Source organism: Mytilus californianus, unplaced genomic scaffold (genome assembly GCF_021869535.1).
Source record: "Mytilus californianus isolate M0D057914Y unplaced genomic scaffold, xbMytCali1.0.p SCAF_19, whole genome shotgun sequence".
Lineage (NCBI taxonomy): Eukaryota > Metazoa > Mollusca > Bivalvia > Mytilida > Mytilidae > Mytilus > Mytilus californianus.
In genome coordinates, this window is record NW_026262667.1 from 6,957,693 (window position 1) to 6,977,576 (window position 19,884).

Consider the following 19,884-nt stretch of genomic DNA (forward strand, 5'->3'; position numbering starts at 1 on the left):
CGATTGCCATTCTGTGGAGCAAGAACTGCATACATAATTACAGCACCCCGAGTTCATCCCTGTTCTTGGCGGGATTCGTGTTGCTATATCTGCACTTTTCTGTGTAGTGTACTTTAACTTTTGTTTGTCTATTGTCTTTTTTCTTATGACCATAGCGGGGTCTTTTTTCTTCTTCGACTAACGGGTTTTGATCGCCGCCTTGTTATCGTCTCCTTTTTAAAATATAAGTAACTGGAATTGAATTTTACATATATACACTGTATAAATTTAAAAATACATTTGAAATGAATTCGAACATTTCAAAGTATCGTCCAAACCTGTTTCGTTTGAATAGTGGTATGTACTTACATTATCTTTTAAAGTACACGGATGTCTGTGAAAATAAAATTTTATTGCTATTTTATTGACTTAAATTCGGTTTGCTTGTATAGACATTTTAAACGCACACGGTAATGGATAGATCAGAATCACAAGTAAAAACGTGACAAAATATATATAACATTACATTTGTTTGTTTCATAAGGAAAACAAATATCTGTTATCAAATTATTTTTTTAAATCGCCAACGTATTATTGACTACATGTAAAACAACACATTGTTGATCAAGCATGAGAGAATTAAAAGAAAACACTGTTTTTACTTTGTCATTATAAATAGAAGATGTGGTATAATATCCAAACAGACTATTTTCCATCAGGAACCAAATGACGTAAAGACAGATGAGATTAATAAAATTTTAAACAAAATTGAAAGGATTGGTTAACATCATTTTTTTGCAATTAATAGGAGGAATATTTTTCTCTTTTGGGGGCCTTCTCGGACCAAACAGGCAATATGTCATATGTTTCTGTGTATTCTTTCCAACTCGTTAAATCGAAATTCGTTCATTTTTTTTATCGCCAATGTATTGTTAACGTCAAATACAGATATTCTTTAACAAGAGTGCACACGATGAAATGTACTTAATCAAGATAAAGGTTTTACTAGAAATATTACATAACTTAACATTATCAATGATCCATGAAAATTAGGTCTAGGTCAGATGAACCCTGCTAAATGGACATTAATACCTTACAATCATTCCATACACCAGATATTGTTAACCTGTTACTTATAGTATCTAAGGAACAGAATTAATCACGAAAACTAAATGGTGACAATGAACCAGGAATCTAAGGTCAAGGTCAGATGAACCCTACAACTTTGCTATTATTTCATACACCAAATAAAGTTGACCTATTGCTTATAGAATCTGGAGAAATAAACATCCGGATATTGGATGTGTACTGATTGATAGTTTAGTCTTTGAAACATGATTTTTTATTAGTTGTTATTGACTTTGAACTAGCTTTCAGTAACTGCGAGTACTCTTAGTTTTGTACTTTGTGTCTTTTGTGTTTTTGTTAAGAGTATGTTTGTGCTTTGTATCGATCTGATGAATTAAGCCCTTTTTAACTGATTTTTATAGTTTGTTTATAGGAAGTAAAGAATCAGATCTACTCTAACATTGTTAGGTTGATTTTCTAGGCACTTTATATATATATATATATTAGTTATGAATATAATGTGTTTTCAGTCGTGTATCACCTTACCTGGTGATCCAATGGATGATTCTGTCGTAGAGTTGTCACTTGTTTAGACTTACTTATCAAATAATTATTTCTGTGACTGCATCTTACGATCCTTTACGACAGATAATTTAGCTAATCTGCAATCAATTCCATCTCCATGCCTAATATATCATGCACTGTGTTTCAAATCTAGATTCTACTGACGAGAAAAGGTAACATTAGGCCAGCGAAAGCTGAATTAGTTCAGTCTAGGTGGCCGAGTAGTCTACAGCGCTGGACACAGTGCAAGCGGTGGTGTCACGATATCCAAATAGCATGAGTTCGAATCCCGGCGAGGGAAGAAGCAAATTTGCAGATTTAACATTTTTGTGCTGATATTTAGAGTAATTATGAATATAATATGTGTTTTCAGCCGTGTATCACCTTCATGGGTGATCCAATCGATGGATCTGTCGTATAGTTTTCACTTGTTTAGACGTACTTATATATATAGCCTTTTTCAAGGGTTTGGCGCCAGCAAACATGTTTAACCCGCCACATTCTCATAGGCGGATCCAGGGGGGGGGGGGGGACTCAGACTCGGGACGATTTCGGACTTGATATATTGCAAGGACAGTTGCCTATCGTTGAATACAAAATATAGCTTTTAAAATGTTGTTTTGTTGATTTTGTCGTTGGATTTCTGTCCAATTAATGTACATCCAATATCTTATTTTAGATATACATGTTTTGTCCTCTAATAGGCTGACTGTTAATATTAGTACTTTGCTTGTTTCTTTTAAATGTAATCTCAATTTTTCAACACTTATCGCATATTAAATAACTGTGAAATTGTTAGAATTTTTTGTTTGATTGCTTGTTATATTTTTTTTTCCAAAGGGATGGGACAAGGTTGATTTGTTTTTCCTCCATTTGAATGACAACAACAGAAAAGGTTGCTTTACAAATACGATGTATGCTACAATATATTAAAGATTAACAATAACAATTAAAAAATATCACTAGAAATTCAATTTTATAGGCGATAGTCTTTTCACAGCGTCCTTTGTATTGTTGGCCCATTTAACAACAGAAAGACTTTCACCATGAGCTGTCTGTTTCTTTGGTGTAGCCGGCTGATTTGTTTTTATTTTCATGTTTATGTTGGAGTCAGTAATATTAATTACAATGCAGTTCTTTCCAGATCCAAACGAATGTGAGTTCCTGAATATATATAACTGAACTCTGATATCATTGTCGTGTTCTGCTGCGATATCTAGTATATCAGTCCGTAGGTTCATTAAATACCTCTCTGCTTTGTGTCCTAGCTCCTCGGCTGAATACATATTAAGTATATTGTGAATTTCCTCGTCGGGTGATAATTCCTCACTTGCAGCACGGTTCTGAAAGTCAAGAAGAGCAAATATAACATATTGATTCAAATATCCGTAAAGGAACATATAAAATTACGAATGCATACTTTATGGAATTATTCTGTAATTATCAGTGGTGTAAAAAAAAAATAATTAAATGCCACACACATATACATATATATTGTATGTGATTGTTTTTTGTATATGTTTACCTCTTGTTTCACAGGTGAATGTGACAGAGTGTTTTTGAATAAAGCAGAGAGAGAGAGATCTCGGATAGTTTCCAACAAGTTTCGTTTGTATTTAGAAGTCGACGGTTGAGATTGTTTAGAGCCGAGGAGGAGGAGGGGACAAAGAGATTAGTTTGTGCATGTGCAACGAAAAGTTTTTTACAAGCAAAATGCATTTTCTGATTTTGACAAAAAATAAACAATAATACAAAAAGAGGCTGAAAAGTGGATGAATATAGTCCTTTTCCCTAAACTTCGACAATAGGGATTCACAGACCTGTCCCACCACCTATGATACATGCTACATCAAGAAGTTTGACAAACGTGTCATAAAAATTATTACAAGGGAAACAATAGAACCATACGAGAAGAACATACATACAGGTTCTGACTCATAAACCATCTTGAATATAAAAATCATATCTTGCAGAAATGCACCTAATATGCTCCTCTACTAATTTTGAGCTTTTGCTTTTATCCAGAAGCAAAGTAGTGGAACATATTTTAACAGAAGCATTGGTAATCCATACAACATGTACAAATAGTGTCCTCTCCATGACAGTCTTGAACATAAAAACCAAATATTGAATCAACTACCCTGCTAATTCTTAGTGTTTGGTACTGGTCTGATATTCAGAATGGCTGTCACTGTGAAACACAGTTTAACATTGAACACTATGTGGGAAAATCTTTTTTGTCAGAAAACAGTGTCAAACATTTAAACATACTATCCACATTCATCTGTGACCACACTTGTAATGATTATCAAAAAATGTTTTATTGAACATTTGTTCCTCAACTGTAATGAATCCTAGTTAACTGTAATACTTTGTAGAGGCCTGTTCCGATTTTTAGTTTGACACACCTATTAATCTTTGAAGACTGTATTTTGACTCCCCCCCCCCCCATAATTAAAAAGACATCTAGAGATCAGCATAAGGTCGACAAAAAGACTAGTATTTATGCCAGACGTTCACCTCTAAATCACACTGACCTTTAGGAAGTTTTAATCCTAATGACCCCTTTATTTATTTTATCATTAAAACGAACAAATTAACAGCAATACCATATCATTTAGAAAACAACTTGCAATTTGTGAAGAAAACATATGCATTGTTCGCCTCTTTTTAGATATATTCTATACATTTATACTAGGTCATCTTCACCTATTTTTAGATATACTCTATACATCTATACTAGGTCAACTTCACCTCTTTTTAGATATATTCTATACATTTATACTAGGTCAACTTCACCTCATTTTAGATATATTCTTAATTTCGATAGAAAGAAATGAATTTGTGTTTGTGTATAAATTAAGATAACATCACAATAAAATTAAAAAAATTACAACACCTACAATTAACACTCTACAACCAACAATAGACGATGATTGAAAAACGGAATAATGTCACTGTATTATACATGTACTGGACAAAAATTGATAAAAAATAAAAACAAATTAATGTCACTGTAATTATACATGTACTGGACAAGAACTGTTAAAAACGCTCTATTCTATATATAAACATTTACGGAATAAAACGAGAAATGAACTTGTTAGGGTAAACAAAATCCCTTTGAAGTTTTTTCACGCAATTTTAGAAACAAATAGTGGCTTACTAATTAAATCATCAATAAAATGTTTTAGAAAATTATTCAAAACACCATGACAATTGAATTTTATATCAAAATATTAGAACATATCAAGCATGAGTCACAGAAAATATTTGAAGTGAATTAACCGATCGCGAAAAACCCAAACACAGATTTAAGTGATTTTAGGAGGTTTTTTGAATTTTTTTTTTTTGGGGGGGGGGGGGGGGGGGGGTGGCTGTCGAGCAGTGAGCCAGGATCCAGGCTGTTGCCAATCTAGAAGGCCATATGTCGTAAAAGTAAAACACATTGTAAAAAGGGTATTTGAATAATTCCATTCCTTCTTGCATAAGGACGTGGAAATGGAAATGTTTGGTATTCTTGATTACTCTATAAAATATTATAAAGGACCATATCAAACAAACTAACAACATACAGAAGGAATAGACAAATATTTGACTGACCTTTCTCCATGTTTGTATAGAATGCACCATGCTAACACTCTGTACTGCCACTTCAGTCTATAATGCAAAAATGTTATATTGATGCATTTATTTCAGATACGTATGTGTGTTTTAAGTCAGTTTGTAAGTTATTTATTCTCTTTTTAATGGTACCAATAGTTACAACCACACAACCACCCTTAATGACCGACAAAATATGATCAATTTTACAGTACAAATCGTAAGGATGACAAAATTCAATCGATTTGGTTATTTACAATTATTATACCAATACCCCCGACCCTAGCTAAAAGTACATATGTTACAACTGGGACTAATACATTATCTATTAGTCCCAGGTTACAACAGTAAGTCTGTAACATGAAATTATTTTCGACTGAAATAAAAATGTTATCATTACTTTTGTATAATTTTTATTGTTATGAAATAGTCTATATTTATACTTCACAAATCTATTATCTCGATCTTTGATGAAATAGGAGAAGATGCCTTATTTTCCATTAAATGCTTTCTTACAAAGAGCATATTACAATATATAAGACATTAGTTTACAGTCATACAACTATGCCCAAGAATTTGCATCAAAATGATGTTGGATGGAAAATCAGCTTATCACCAACACCACTTAGAAAACACAAAATTTTCAAGTAAATTTGTCACTCCAATTATAAGTTTGTTAGTTGATGAATACCACATGTTTAGTTTTCTTGATAATTGGTGGTAATTATTGAATGAATGAATTAATAGTAAATACAAATGTGAATATTTAGTTAATTACAAATGTAAACATGTAATACAAATTAAAAATTATAAGAAGACAAATAAAAATTTCAATTTGTTTAATAATGTGTAGGGAAATATAACATCACAAACTTTCCTTCATCATTTTTAATATTTAATTTCCATGAGTAGTTATTAAAATGTTAAAATAATCAAAATTTCAATTAATTTCATTGTTCCTGTTCTGGAATGGTAATATCAGAAACTGGACACATTGTGTATTATCATCTATACTGTTATTACAAACTCAGTTTTTTGTTTTAAACATCTGTTTGTTAAGTATTATTATCTGACCCTTTATCAGCATCAGGTGACAGATTTACAGCTTTAGTTAACCATTTTATAATTGAGAGAAGATATGAAAATTTCACTCTGTAGGGTTTGGACTCAAGACTGTATATACAAAGACATGTGTTTACATCACGCCAACTATGTTTTATATCATGTAAGTAACATGAAGATATCACGTATCAAGAGCTAATCTTATTTCCTTTGTATATTATGACTGGGACATGTTACACTGTCTTATATATGTCTGAAATGTTAATATATAAAAAAAAACTTACCGTTACGAATTGTCCAACAGTCCATAAATGGCCGGCTAAATTCTGCATTTCAAAGAATTTTGTTCCAGGATATCCCAATTTAATTATGCGTTGAAATAACTGCAGACTGACCCGACGCTACACTCGTATATATATACTTGTTTGTGTTTACATGTAGGTACACGTTATAGACTTGATTATGCATTGACCATTGACCATTCGCGATTACGTAAAATGACCTAATCACCGGTCATCGACCTTAAAGATTAGATGTCCTTGGGGTTTATTATCTATAAATAACTGTAGTGACCACAGATAACACATTATGACCGGACTTATAGGACTTCCATGTTTGAAATTCATTTTTTATCAACATTTTATTATTTCCATTGTTTTACTCTATTGACATATTTAGTATATATTTCACTATGATTTCACATTTTATAAACCTTGGACAAAGCACCGGTTTTCAATATCTCTGTTTATTTAATTACAGTTAACTTATCTTCTGTGACAGTTTTGACATTATTTTACAAAAGACATTGAAGTTAACAACTATTGGTCACTGTACGGCCTTCAACAACGAGCAAAACCCATACCGCATAGTCAGCTATAAAAGGCCCCGAAATGACAAATGTAAAACAATTCAAAAGAAAAAACTAACGGCCTGATTTATGTACAAAATAATGAACGAAAAACAAATATGATCAGTATACAACAGCAAACGACAACCACTGAATTACAGACTCCTGACTTGGGACAGGCACATACAGAATGTGGCGGGGTTAAAAATGTTTGCTGACGCGCCAGACCCTCCCCCTAACCTGGGACAGTGGTGTAACAGTACAACATAAGAACAAACTATCAAATTCAGTTGAAAAAGGCTTAACTCATCAGATCGATACAAGTCAGAAAGACATCTAACAAAAACATAGACCGGACGTGGCAGGGTATTTATAATACATCCCCACAACAACAACATAATACACAAAGTACAGATTTGAGAGAGTATTCGCAGTTACTGACAGCTAGATCAAAGCCAATAACAACTAATAAAAAAATCATGCATCTACGACTAAGATATCAATCCGATGGATTTAGTGTAAAGACGTCATTAACAGTCGGAGAAAACTTGAACATGACCTTGTGCAATGCCAAAATACAGGTATCGACAGATTGTAGAGCTATGAATGTGCATTATGCATAATAATATTATGTATATGAAAATGATTTTTAGTTTGATTTTGATTTTCTGATCAATATCAACAATAAAAACAATACTCAAAGATCTAATTACAGCGTTGAATTTAATTTCGTGATATGCACTTGTCAATACCTGCTTAGGTATTAATTACTCTTTGAATCTATTGTTATTTCAAATTGGCATCTGTTAATATTTTAATCTTTTACACATATTGTTATTGTTGATATGCTTTGATAAAACATATTCATAAGTTCATTATTTACAGTATAAAACCACAGTCCAGAGGGCAATTCCAACAACATTTTATCACGTTCGCAAATAATAAATATAAAATTATTTGCTCTATTGGAAATTATGTTTTTTTTAAATATTTACTTCCTGTTATTATTTATAAGCTACAATTTGGACAGTTTTTTTCATCGTGTTGTATTCTTCTGTAATAGAGGACAATTGATGACATAATATAGCTCGTCTTCTACTTCCTTATTTCAATTCAATTCAATTCATAGTTTTATCTAAAGCAGATATTCAATAAACTACATAAACACAAGATCTACTGAATAACAAAATACACACACACACACACACATAGTCATGAAAACAACACAAATATTATTAAATAATTTACAGAATCTATCTTCTACCTTAATCCCAATGCATCGCTCCTTTCCATATATACGAGGTTAAATATTTGTATATTGCTTTTGGAATAAAGAATATATATAAATTACTTGTGTCATTTAATGAGCAGCAGTTCAAGATGACATAATGGAGAATTCTTGAACTTTATACTATATGCTTTATTTACTCTTGCGTTAGTGATTTCCCCTTATATCATTATATATATAATCTAACAACATATTGTTCTTTTTGTTTTTTCAATTTTAACCAACCTGTACTTATTTATTATATAATTTTCTTTTAAAGTCTTCGCGTTCTTTTATAAGTAGTTCATATCACGAAATTAAATAATCTTTATAGAAAACACACCAAAAAAAAACCACATTAAATATAGAAAACAAATTATAGTGGATATCATTAGGACTTGAATCGATATTAATATTCCATTCTGAATTGATTTTTTTTAAACAAGGTACAAGTTTTGAAGAAGTAAGAAAGTAATTTGTTTATAAAATGACTTGTGAACATAGATGAATAAATGTCTATAACACAGTTGTTACAACCGACCAATTGGACTTACAAGTTACCCTTTTAATTGGTTGATTGTTTCTTGCTTAATGTCCAGTGACAAACATTTGACAATATCAGTAAATATATACACTATGGCGGACTGCATGTAAATACTATAGTTCTAAAATCACTGAAATTGAAATAAATTTCATTTTTTTATTGATTAGATATATCAGTAATGTAAATATTTCTTGACGTCAATTATGGTATGATATAACCATTTTTTTTTGCAAATTTTCTCGTATTGAAGTCATTAAAAACTCAGAATGTTCAACATCATTCAAATCTATATAAAAAATATGGAGTTAACTGTTCACCAAAAATATCAATTCTACAATTAATATAAACACAGGACATTCGATAATGATAAGGACTTCAGTTTCAGGATCTGGACTGTTACATAATATACAGTCTTTCTTCTGGAGCTTCACATGAATATCCTCAAATTTCCACTCCTATGGTAAAATTCCAAATCTAAGCTGTGCTAAGTGTGTTCGCTCAATTTTACTCAATATAAAAGTAAGTAGATGTGGTAAGATTGCCAATGAGACAACTCTCAACCAGAGACCAAATGACGTGGATGTAAGCAACTATAGGTCATCGTGCTACCTTCAACGATGAGCATTATAAACTATAAATGGTATAAAAGGCGCTGGCAAAATAAAATTTGAAACAATTCAAACGAGAAAATCATTGGCCTGCTTTGAGCTAAAATGATCAACGAAAAACAAATATGACAGAATTGGGACAGGCATATAAAGAATGTATCGGTGTTGGAGAGTGTTCAACCCTAACCTTGGACATTGGTGTAACAGCACAACATATGAAACAAACACTATAATATCATTTGAAAAAAGGCTCAACTCGCCATATCGACACTAAGTACAATAAGCAACTAATAAAAAGACAAAAACTCACAGTATCGATCCAACAGTACTCGCAGTTACTTCACAACTTCGTACTTTATTCGTCCTTTTTAACATTTTTGATTTGAGTGTCACTAACGAGTCTTTTGTAGAACATAATTTTAATCCTGGTATCTATATATGATGAGTTTGTTTACTGAAAGATAGTTCAAAGCCCATTACTGTGGCTACAACTAATATACAAGTCATGTCTTCTCAGACTTAAATATCAAACAATATATACACATCCAACGGACTGCATGTCATAGCACCAGACAAAAAAATTGGGACCATGTCAAGCCTAATAAGACCACCTGCCCACTGTGCTGAAAGGGTCTGAGGATAACACAGAGTCAATTTAAGTTATACAGTACAAAATTTATGTGCAAGACACAAATCAGATGTTTACTATTATTATAAAGCCAAGGCATCCTATAATTTAAAGGGATCAAAGTCTCAAAGACTGATTGACCTGCCTTTGCTAAATGAAAATGACACCCGGTGGTCCCAAGATGATGTTACTCCATGCATGATCATCATGTACAATACATTGTCTTTTTTTTCTTCCCATTGCCCATATTTAATTATAACTTTAAAAATATAAATATAGACTAACTTAAGACTAACTTTTTATTATTATTATTACTAAAAGTGTTGAAATTGCCACATAAAGTTTAATTTAAAAATTATGATTATTTTCAAAAATCTTTTTAATGCATGGTCCCCGTATTCGTGTCTTGAAACATTTTGCATCGACAGAATTCCTCCACATAAATGTATCGGAATAAAAGCGAAAAAGCAAAGAATCAAGCAATGAAACTAGCTGGTATATAAAAATAAGTAGATGTGGTATAATTGCCAATGAGACAACTATCCGCCAAAGTTCAAATGAAGTAGATGTAAGCAATTATATGCAACTGTACGGCCTTCAACAATGAGAAAAACCCATACCGTTTAGTCGGCTATAAAAGGCCCCGACATAAAAAATATGAAACAATTCAATTGAGAAAAACTAACGGCCTAATTTATAACAAAACAATTTACGAAAAACAAATATGACAGACATGAACCAACGACATCCACTGAACTACACGCTCCTGACACATAAATAATGTGCCGGTTAAACATGTTTATGAACGCTCAACCCTCCCCCAACCTGGGACAGTGGTGTAACAGTACAACAAAACAAAAACACAGACCAGACGTGGCAGGGTATTTATCCATCCCTTCATCCCTAACAACAAAAAAGACACCAAGTACAGATCTGAGAGAGTACTCGCAGTTACTGAAAGCTGGTTCAAATAAATATAGGAAGATGTGGTATGAGTGCCAATGAGACAACTCTCCATCATAGTTACAATTTATAAAAGTAAACCATTATAGGTCAAGGTACGGCCTTCAACACGGAGCATTGGCTCACACCGAACCAAAGCCAATAACAACTGATTAAAAAATCATGTATCTAAGACTTAAATATCAATCAGTACACATCCAACATCCAATGGATTTAGTATTAAGTCGTCATTAACAGTCGGAGAAAAACATGACCTTGTGGAATGCAAAGATACAGGTATCGACAGATTGTAGAGCCATGAATGTGCATAATACATAATAATATTATAAGATTGTAGCACCGTGAAAGTGCATATGTGTATAAAAATAATATTTAGTATTGTTTTAATTTACTGATAACAAAATTAATATTTATACCAATAAAAACAAAATTAAAGATATAATTACAGTGTTGAATTGGTAATCTTTAAGAATAAGTTTATTTAAAGGATTGATATGTTTACCAGCGACTCTTCCCACAAAAAATCTTACGATTAGAATTGATCGTAAGTTATACTGAAATGTGTATGACTTACGAGTATTTTTACTCTTTAAGTTTTTTTGTGAAAAGAGCCGCAGGATCGTATCTAAATTTCCGGGCTCGGTTAACAATATTACCGTAAAATTTAGGATGTGCTATACCGTACGGCCTTCAGCAATGAGAAAACCCTATACCGTATAGTCGGCTATAAAAGGCCCAGACATAATTTAGAAAACTAACGGCCTAATTTATAACCAAAAAAAATTACGAAAAAAAACAAATATGACAGACATGAACCAACAACAACCACTGACCTACAGGCTTCTGACTTAGGATAGACACATAAAGAATGTGGCGGGGTTAAACATGTTTATGAGCGATCAACCCCTAACCTGGGACAGTGGTGTTACAGCACAACATAAAAACAAACTATAAAAATCAGTTGAAAAGGCCTTAACTAATCAGACCGGACGTGGCAGGGTATTTATACATCCCTATCAATAACAAAAGACACACAGTGCAAATCTGAGAGTACTCGCAGTAACTAACAGCTAGTTCAAAGCAAATAACAACTAATAAAAAATTGCATGTTTTGTATTTTCAAATAATTAGTCTATTTCGTCTTTTCAAAAGACGTTTTTTTGAAAAACTGATAGTATTTCTTATGTACCTCGTCTTGAATAAATCCTTTTAATACTAGTATACATTTATTTGATATGAGCTTTTTCTGTGAAGTATTAATAAGTTTCAGTTTGTCCTTGTTAACGACTGTCAAGAAAGTTAACTTCATTTTGAGAAAATTTGTATGTAAAATTTAGGTGGGTATGTATTGTATTAGATAAATAAGGCGAATAGATCGTGTATTACGTCAGTTGAACCTGAATATATCATCCAGCTCTAAATCTTCGGAACACATCAGTATTTTGTTTTGATGTGTCAAGCTTTGTAAAACAATTTCCAGTATTTCGTAAATTCGTAGGTCGACTTCCAGTATTTCGCAAATTCGTAGGTCGACTTCCAGTATTTCGTAAATTTGTTGGTCGACTTCCAGTATTTCGTAAATTCGAAGGTCGACTTATTCCGCCGATTGGGATTCCAAGTGTTTGACGCAAAAGTAAATATGTTATTTTTTAGAATAATTTCTAAAAGTTTCAATATATTGTCTTTTGGTGCATGGGACTCATATTTCGTAATTAGTTAGATCGAGGTAATTCAGAACTCGTACAGTTTCGGCAAAAATGATTTTTTGATATCAGGAATTCGAATTTTTTATATAATTTTTTTTTTTTTTTTATATCAAGAAATCGATTTCCTGATATAAAAAAAATGAATTTTTGATATCAGAAAATAAGGAATAAATAGTAAAACGGCGTATCATACTTGCTTTCTTTTTTTCTGAAATACATCACGTGTTTTACTTATTACAACTACAAATACAGGGAAAATTGGTCCCACCTCTTTCTCGGAATACGCTATGCAATGTTCATTCTTTGTAACCTGACATTAATTGTAATTGAATATCCTGCATTCATCATGATTCAACATAAAATATTATAAAGGTAAAAAAAGTCCCTCCTTCTAAATTATTTAGGGCTACCATTCTTATTAACCATAATTTCATGGAGTAAATAAGATATACTTTATCGGGGCAACGCCCTCAAGGGAATATCTGATACATACATTACTAATTTCTATTTCTTTATATGAAGTTTATGTTAACTTTACGGTGTAAATATTGTTTGTACTGTCCAAAACAAGAAGACCAATATATTCATGATATAATGTACCATGGACTGTTAACACTTTTTATGACTATGTATATGGATAGTATCTCTATTTTTTGAAAGCTATACAAACACTTAGTAAACAGTGAAGAAGTCAAACTGAATTGTAAAGGTAAACTGTAATACGAATTGATAAACTTATTAAACGGGAGTTCTAGTGATTTATTACGGAAGTAAGAATTAGATATAACTCAATTACTTATGAATAGAAGGTAATTATGTATTCCATGCTTGGTAATGTCGTTCCTATAGAAAATGTTAACAAGTTATTTAAATGCACTGTAAATATATGATCACCGTATCATTTTAATTTAAAATATACAAGATATAACATTTCATCTTAAACCACTTTGTTTACACTTGTATCATATAAAATATTAAAATGATCATCCTTTCAAAATTAAAAGAGTATGAAATTAAAATGAGATGAATATTGAAATTTGATAAAGAATCTAAATTACTCATGACTTGTCGGGACGACTTGAAGTTAATATAATAGAAGTAGAAGAAACCTCACGCAGAAAGTATTTCATATGAAACTGTTCTTGGAATTATAAACGTCTAAAGACCTGCAATGTTGCCACAGTTGTGTTGATGGTAAACAAGTTCTAGTGAATGCAGTAGTTTGAATTTTGAATTGTGTTAGGGGAAAACACATTTTAAAACATTCATATACATAATGAGTACCATGGATTATCAGTTTTGATTGTGTTAGAAGGAAAGTACATTTTGCAACATTTATATACATAATGAGTGCCATGGATTATCAGTTTTGATTGTGTTAGAGGAAAAGTACATTTTACAACATTTATATACATAATGAGTGCCATGGATTATCAGTTTGGAATTGACCAAATGGTGACACAAACAACGTTCGTACGAGATGATAAACTTAAACAGTACCACAAAGAGTTTGAGAGTTGTATGACAACTAATCAGTTATTTGGGACTAAAGTTCAGGCAGATGAAAATTACAAACATTTTCAAATACATTTTGACAGGGGACAGTTACCACCTGGATCACTGATATTTCAAACAGTTTTGGCGGAATTTTTACACAGGAAATCCTTGGAAAATGATGAAAACAAAACAAATTCGACTACGAATATTTAATAGTGTAAATATGAGATATGTTTTTCGTACTTTTGTTTGCAGATTAACATCATATCCGTTTTTATGTCTTCTTTCTTCAGTATTTCATGATGTGTCTTGAATTGTTTGTACATTTTGTAGATTAACATTATAACATTTTGATTTAATCTTAAAAAATATTTCATCATGCGACTTGAGTAATGATTCTAAATTTTTAATCCATTACTGATAATTTTGTTCATTTAAGAGATGAACTATTTATTGCTATACAGTATTTCAGACGTACGATCCTACATCCTATCGTACGATACTACATCCTATCGACACTACATGTTTGTATTTATATTTGGCCATTGCACAAGGTCATGCCTTTTTCTCAGACTGTTTATGACGTCTTTACACTAAATCCGTTGGATATACCTGAGACTTCTATACTGATTGATACTTAATAGATATAGGAAGATGTGGTATGAGTGCCAATGAGACAACTCTCCATCCAAGTAAGTCTTGAAGATCATGATGCATTTATTAGGAGTTAGTTTTCTGTATCTGTGAGTACTTTGTGTCTTTTAAATTTATGTTAGTTGTTTTTGTGCTTCATGCTCATTGTTGAATGTCGTACGATGGTCTATAGTTGCTAACATCATTTGGACCCTGGTGGAAAGTTGTCTCATTGGCAATGATACCACATTTCCTCATTTTTGAACAAGCTCTTGACTTCTTTTAAATCTATATGCATTTGAAACTTTTGATGAGATAAGAAGAAATAATATTTAAGATATTTCAATGAATCCATAGTTCCATGATTCCGTATAATCAAGTCAAGTAGTTTCTATGCAGCAGTTAATCTTGCAATGAGCAGTTCCCATATTCTGTATACTAGGATTTTCTGGGAATGCAACTCGGTAAAGTTTTACCTAAAATTCCTAGTTATATTGGAAAAACGAAAAACAATCATGCTCTAACTTTATATGCTGGCTTATTATATTTGTTTCAGTAGTATCATATTTGTTTTTCGTTCATTGTTTTGAATTGTTTTACATTTGTCACTTCAGGGCCTTTTAAAGCTAACTATGTGGTATGGGTTTTGCTCATTGTTGAGGCCATACAGTGACCTATAGTTGTAAACTTCAATGTCATGTGGTCTTTGGTGGAGAGTTGTCTCATTGACAATAAGACCACATCTTCTTATTGTAATATTATATTAAGAATAGATAAAAACAAAACAGCTTTGATCTTATTTACATTGTAATCACATTATTGTTGTAGTGCCGACCTAAAGTAAATCTTTTTTTTATAGATTTACGTAGCTATTTACAGTTATTTTATCCATGAAAAGGGATATTATATTAGTATCATAAGTTTTTATTAAACATAACACTTTGTTTGTCTATTAGCTCTCTGAGAAAATAAGGTAAATAAAGTAAAAAAAAAAGTACTTTTTGTATAATTTTGAAATATTCATTTATGATTTTCCTACCTTTTATACTACACTACTACAAAATCTTATGAAAGAGATGTTTTCCAATTTCATAAAATAATCTGGGTGTAACTTTATCTGGTTTCTGTCGTTACAATTCCTGTTTCAGTAATGAAATTTACAAAAAATACACAAATTGAAAAAATTCGTGCTTGTTTTGGTGATAAAGTATACCAAAAAAGTAATTGGTATTTCAGTAGTAGCTTATTGTGCCAGACCTCCTATTGTAGATTTATTTCTTTGCTTGAATCCTAATTTATGGTATTTTGCATTCTATTTTTATATTTTTTATAAAGCTCACAAATATAGGAACTGTCCTTCAAATCTGTGTCTTTGGTCCAATAGACTTATTGATAATGATTATTGCTTACAGTAACTGATATCTAGTGCAGGACTGCATGATTAATTTTATATCAGTATGTTCTGTACTTTGAGCTTGTTTTCAGTTACTGCACACATTCTTTAATACAGTATGATTTATTATTATGCCACGCCTATGATAGAATAAGGGCATTATGTTTTCCAGTCTGTGCATTCGTCCATTTGTCTGTCTGTATCAGATTACAGTTTCGGTTTAAGGAAGTTTGCTATTAAGTTGTAGTCACATTAACTTGAAACTTAGTACAAATGTTAAGATGTAAGCTTTCAAAATATATGCCAAATTAGGGTTTTGACTCAAATGTTCTGGTTCACTGAACATGGAATTTTGATAGTGCAAGCAGGGCATGGTGTCTTATGGACACTTTTTCTTTTGTATTTTTCTTATCTATTCAATTAGAATTTTAGAGAAATGTTTTTTCTTGTATTTGATTTTCTTGTATGATCTTTTATGTACGTTTTGTTAATCTTCTGCATGAGATTAAAACAAAAAGGTTTATTAAGAGCCTGGCAAAAATATGGCATTTTGATATTTTTTTGACCTTTTTCTCTATCAAAAATGTTGTACAATTTACATCATTTGGAATACGTGTACATTATTATTTTCTTCAGTACCAAGACCACCATAGGTATTTACTAACTAAATCTGGATCAAAAATGCTGATCAATTTTGCTGTTAACAGTTTCTGTTTATCTAATAAAGCATTCAAGACTTTCAAGTTAATAGGCAATTGCTTACATCCACTTCATTTGAACTTGGGTGAATAGTTGTCTCATTGGCAATCATACCACATCTTCTTATTTTTATAACAAGAGTGCACACGCTGAAATGTCTCGCCTGCTTTACTGACCATTGATTTTATGTTGAAAGTTTTAAAGATAAAGGTTTTACTAAAAGCATTACAGAAACTTAACATTTTTAAATATCTATGACAATGAGGTCAAGGTCAGATAAATCGTGTCAGACAGACATATATAGTTGACCTATTGCATATGCTAATTGAAAAACAGACCAAAACACAAAAACTGAACATTGACCAATGAACCATGAAAATGAGGTCAAGGTCAGATTATACCTGCAAGACAGGCATGTGCACCTTACAATTATTCCATACACCAAATATAGCTGACCTAATGCTATAAGTATTTGAAAAACAGACCAAAACACATAAACTAAATATTGACCATTGAACCATAAAAATAAGGTTAAGTTCAGATGATATCTGCCAGACAGACATGTAAATCTTACAATCATTCCACACATCAAATATAGTTCACCTATTGCTTATAGTACTTGAAAAACAAACAAAAAACACAAAAACTAAACATTGACCAATGAACCATAAAAATGAGGTCAAGGTCAGATAACACCTGCCAGACAGACTTGAACACCTTACAATCATTCCATACACCAAATAAAGTTGACCTATTGCTTATAGTACTTGAAAAACACACCAAATCACAAAAACTTAACATTAACCAATGAACCATGAAAATGAGGTCAAGGTCAGTTGATACCTGCCAGACAGACTTGAACACCTTACAATCATTCCATACACCAAATATAGTTGATCTATTGCTTAAAGTACTTGAAAAACAGACCAAAACACAAAAACTTAACATTGACCAATGAACCATGAAAATGAGGTCAAGGTCAGATGAAACCTGCCAGATTGACATGTACCCATTACAATCATTCCATACACCAAATATAGTTGACCTATTTCTTATAGTATTTGAGAAATTGACCTAATCACATAACTTTAACCTTGATCACTGATCCATGAAATGAGGTCGAGGTCAGGTGAACGCTGTCTGACGGACATGTAGGCGTTGCAAGGAACCCATATACCAAATATAGTAATCCTATTACTCATAATAAGTGAGAAATTCACATGACAAAAAAATTTTTTTTCAAGCAGTCGCTGAACCATGAAAATGAGGTCAAGGACAATGAACATATGGTTGACAGAAACTTCGTAACATAAGGTATCTGCATACAAGATATGAAGCATCCAGGTCTTCTACCTTCTGAAATATAAAGCTTTATACAAATAGTTTATGCTGCCACCGCTGCCGCCGGATAGTACCCTGGTAATACCTATATGTCTCCCATACTGTGACTTTCGTCACAGGCGAGACAAAAACACAAAAATTTGTAAAAAAAAAAAATCATCATATAAGGGCAATAACTCCTTTAAGGAGTTTTCTGATGGTTTTAGCCACAACATTTTTGTACATCTTTTATTGTTTATCATTTGGAGGTTTACAGTTTCTGCCTATTTATTGTAGTTTTTCTAAATACTAAGAGTCATCAGATAATTTTTGTGGAAATGGGAATGACATTTTGAGCATTTTAGCCTATGTCGATTTTCTTTTATCTATTATGGTTTTTAAGACAACTTACAAATTTTAACCTCATTTCCCATTTTTAGCAATGTTGGTTGATTGGGCAGAACCAAAAGACAAAAACTTTATACTCCATACCGTAAAGATCATTCAGTCTCAGTTTGGTTTGAATTCTTCAGCTGTTTCTAGGAAGAAGGAAGATAAAAAGTCTATGACAAAATAGACAGATAAGAAAGACAAACACCAAGTGATAACAAAAGCTCACCAGGCCTATATGGCCATATGAACCTATAAGGAGGGTTGAAATCATAAAAGGCACATTTTCATGTGCTTGTACCAGGTCAGGAACATTGTCAGTAGTTGTTGTATCTAAATGTTATCCGTCATTTGGAAAATTGGGTTTCAATGGCAGATCTTTTGATTGCTTTAGTCAAAATTCACAACTATTATAGACTCTGGACAATTTATAATGTGTGGCTTTGTATTGACACCTGTCTATTGTTGAAGAAGGTATGTTGCCCACTAGATGTCTTTTGGTTATTTTTGTCACAAGTTGGGTTGATGTATACATCTCCAATAATTCACATCTTAAGTGACATTCGTTGCAGTGTATCCTCTCTGAGACACAGACGTTATATGGCCCAAATATAACATTATATAAACAACTGATAAACGAAAACATTTCAACAGATGTCAGAACAGAAGTCAACAACAGAACTTTTGGAGACAAGGTACATATTATATCAAAACAGGCAGTAAAAAAATAAATGCATTGTATAACAAAATATTACTCTTTATTTAAGCAGATGAGTGAATATATTACATAATATTAGTGTTATATCTATTTATTTCCAAAAACATCAATACCACAGAAGAGGAATGTTATATTAACTACAAATATATTCTACAACCAATCAAAACATGTATCCAGTAAAAAATGTCTGTAAAAATAATATAGCCATACCATTACAAAGTACTGCATGTACTGTGGATTCACTATTACTAGTGAGGAATTCATTTTTATGTATTTCCTAGGTATAGGGGAACCAAGAGTTAAACAATTCAGCAAAATACAAATTTTCTATAAGCTTGAAAGCAGAATGTTGTTAAAACCACAAAATTGAGTATCCATAAAAACACACTTTTTCC

The 19,884-nt window shown here is 31.8% G+C and overlaps 1 protein-coding gene across 1 annotated transcript; it reads right to left on the reverse strand.

The window, feature by feature from the left end:
* Positions 1–2,507: 2,507 nt before the first annotated feature.
* Positions 2,508–6,859, reverse strand: LOC127726961 (uncharacterized). Its single transcript, XM_052234337.1, has 3 exons — positions 6,561–6,859; positions 5,215–5,271; positions 2,508–2,954 (listed from the first exon to the last, which is right to left on the reverse strand). Exons 1-3 carry the CDS (start codon positions 6,606–6,608, stop codon positions 2,574–2,576), a joined length of 486 nt encoding a protein of 161 aa, XP_052090297.1. The 5' UTR covers positions 6,609–6,859; the 3' UTR covers positions 2,508–2,573.
* Positions 6,860–19,884: the final 13,025 nt, after the last annotated feature.

Coding starts and splice junctions, on each gene's coding strand:
- LOC127726961 (XM_052234337.1), bottom strand. CDS start 6,608: ATGCAGAATTTAGCCGGCCATTTATGGACTGTTGGACAATTCGTAACG. Junction 5,272..6,560: donor CTGTTGGACAATTCGTAACG/GTAAGTTTTTTT, acceptor TTTGCATTATAG/ACTGAAGTGGCAGTACAGAG. Junction 2,955..5,214: donor CTATACAAACATGGAGAAAG/GTCAGTCAAATA, acceptor CTTGACTTTCAG/AACCGTGCTGCAAGTGAGGA.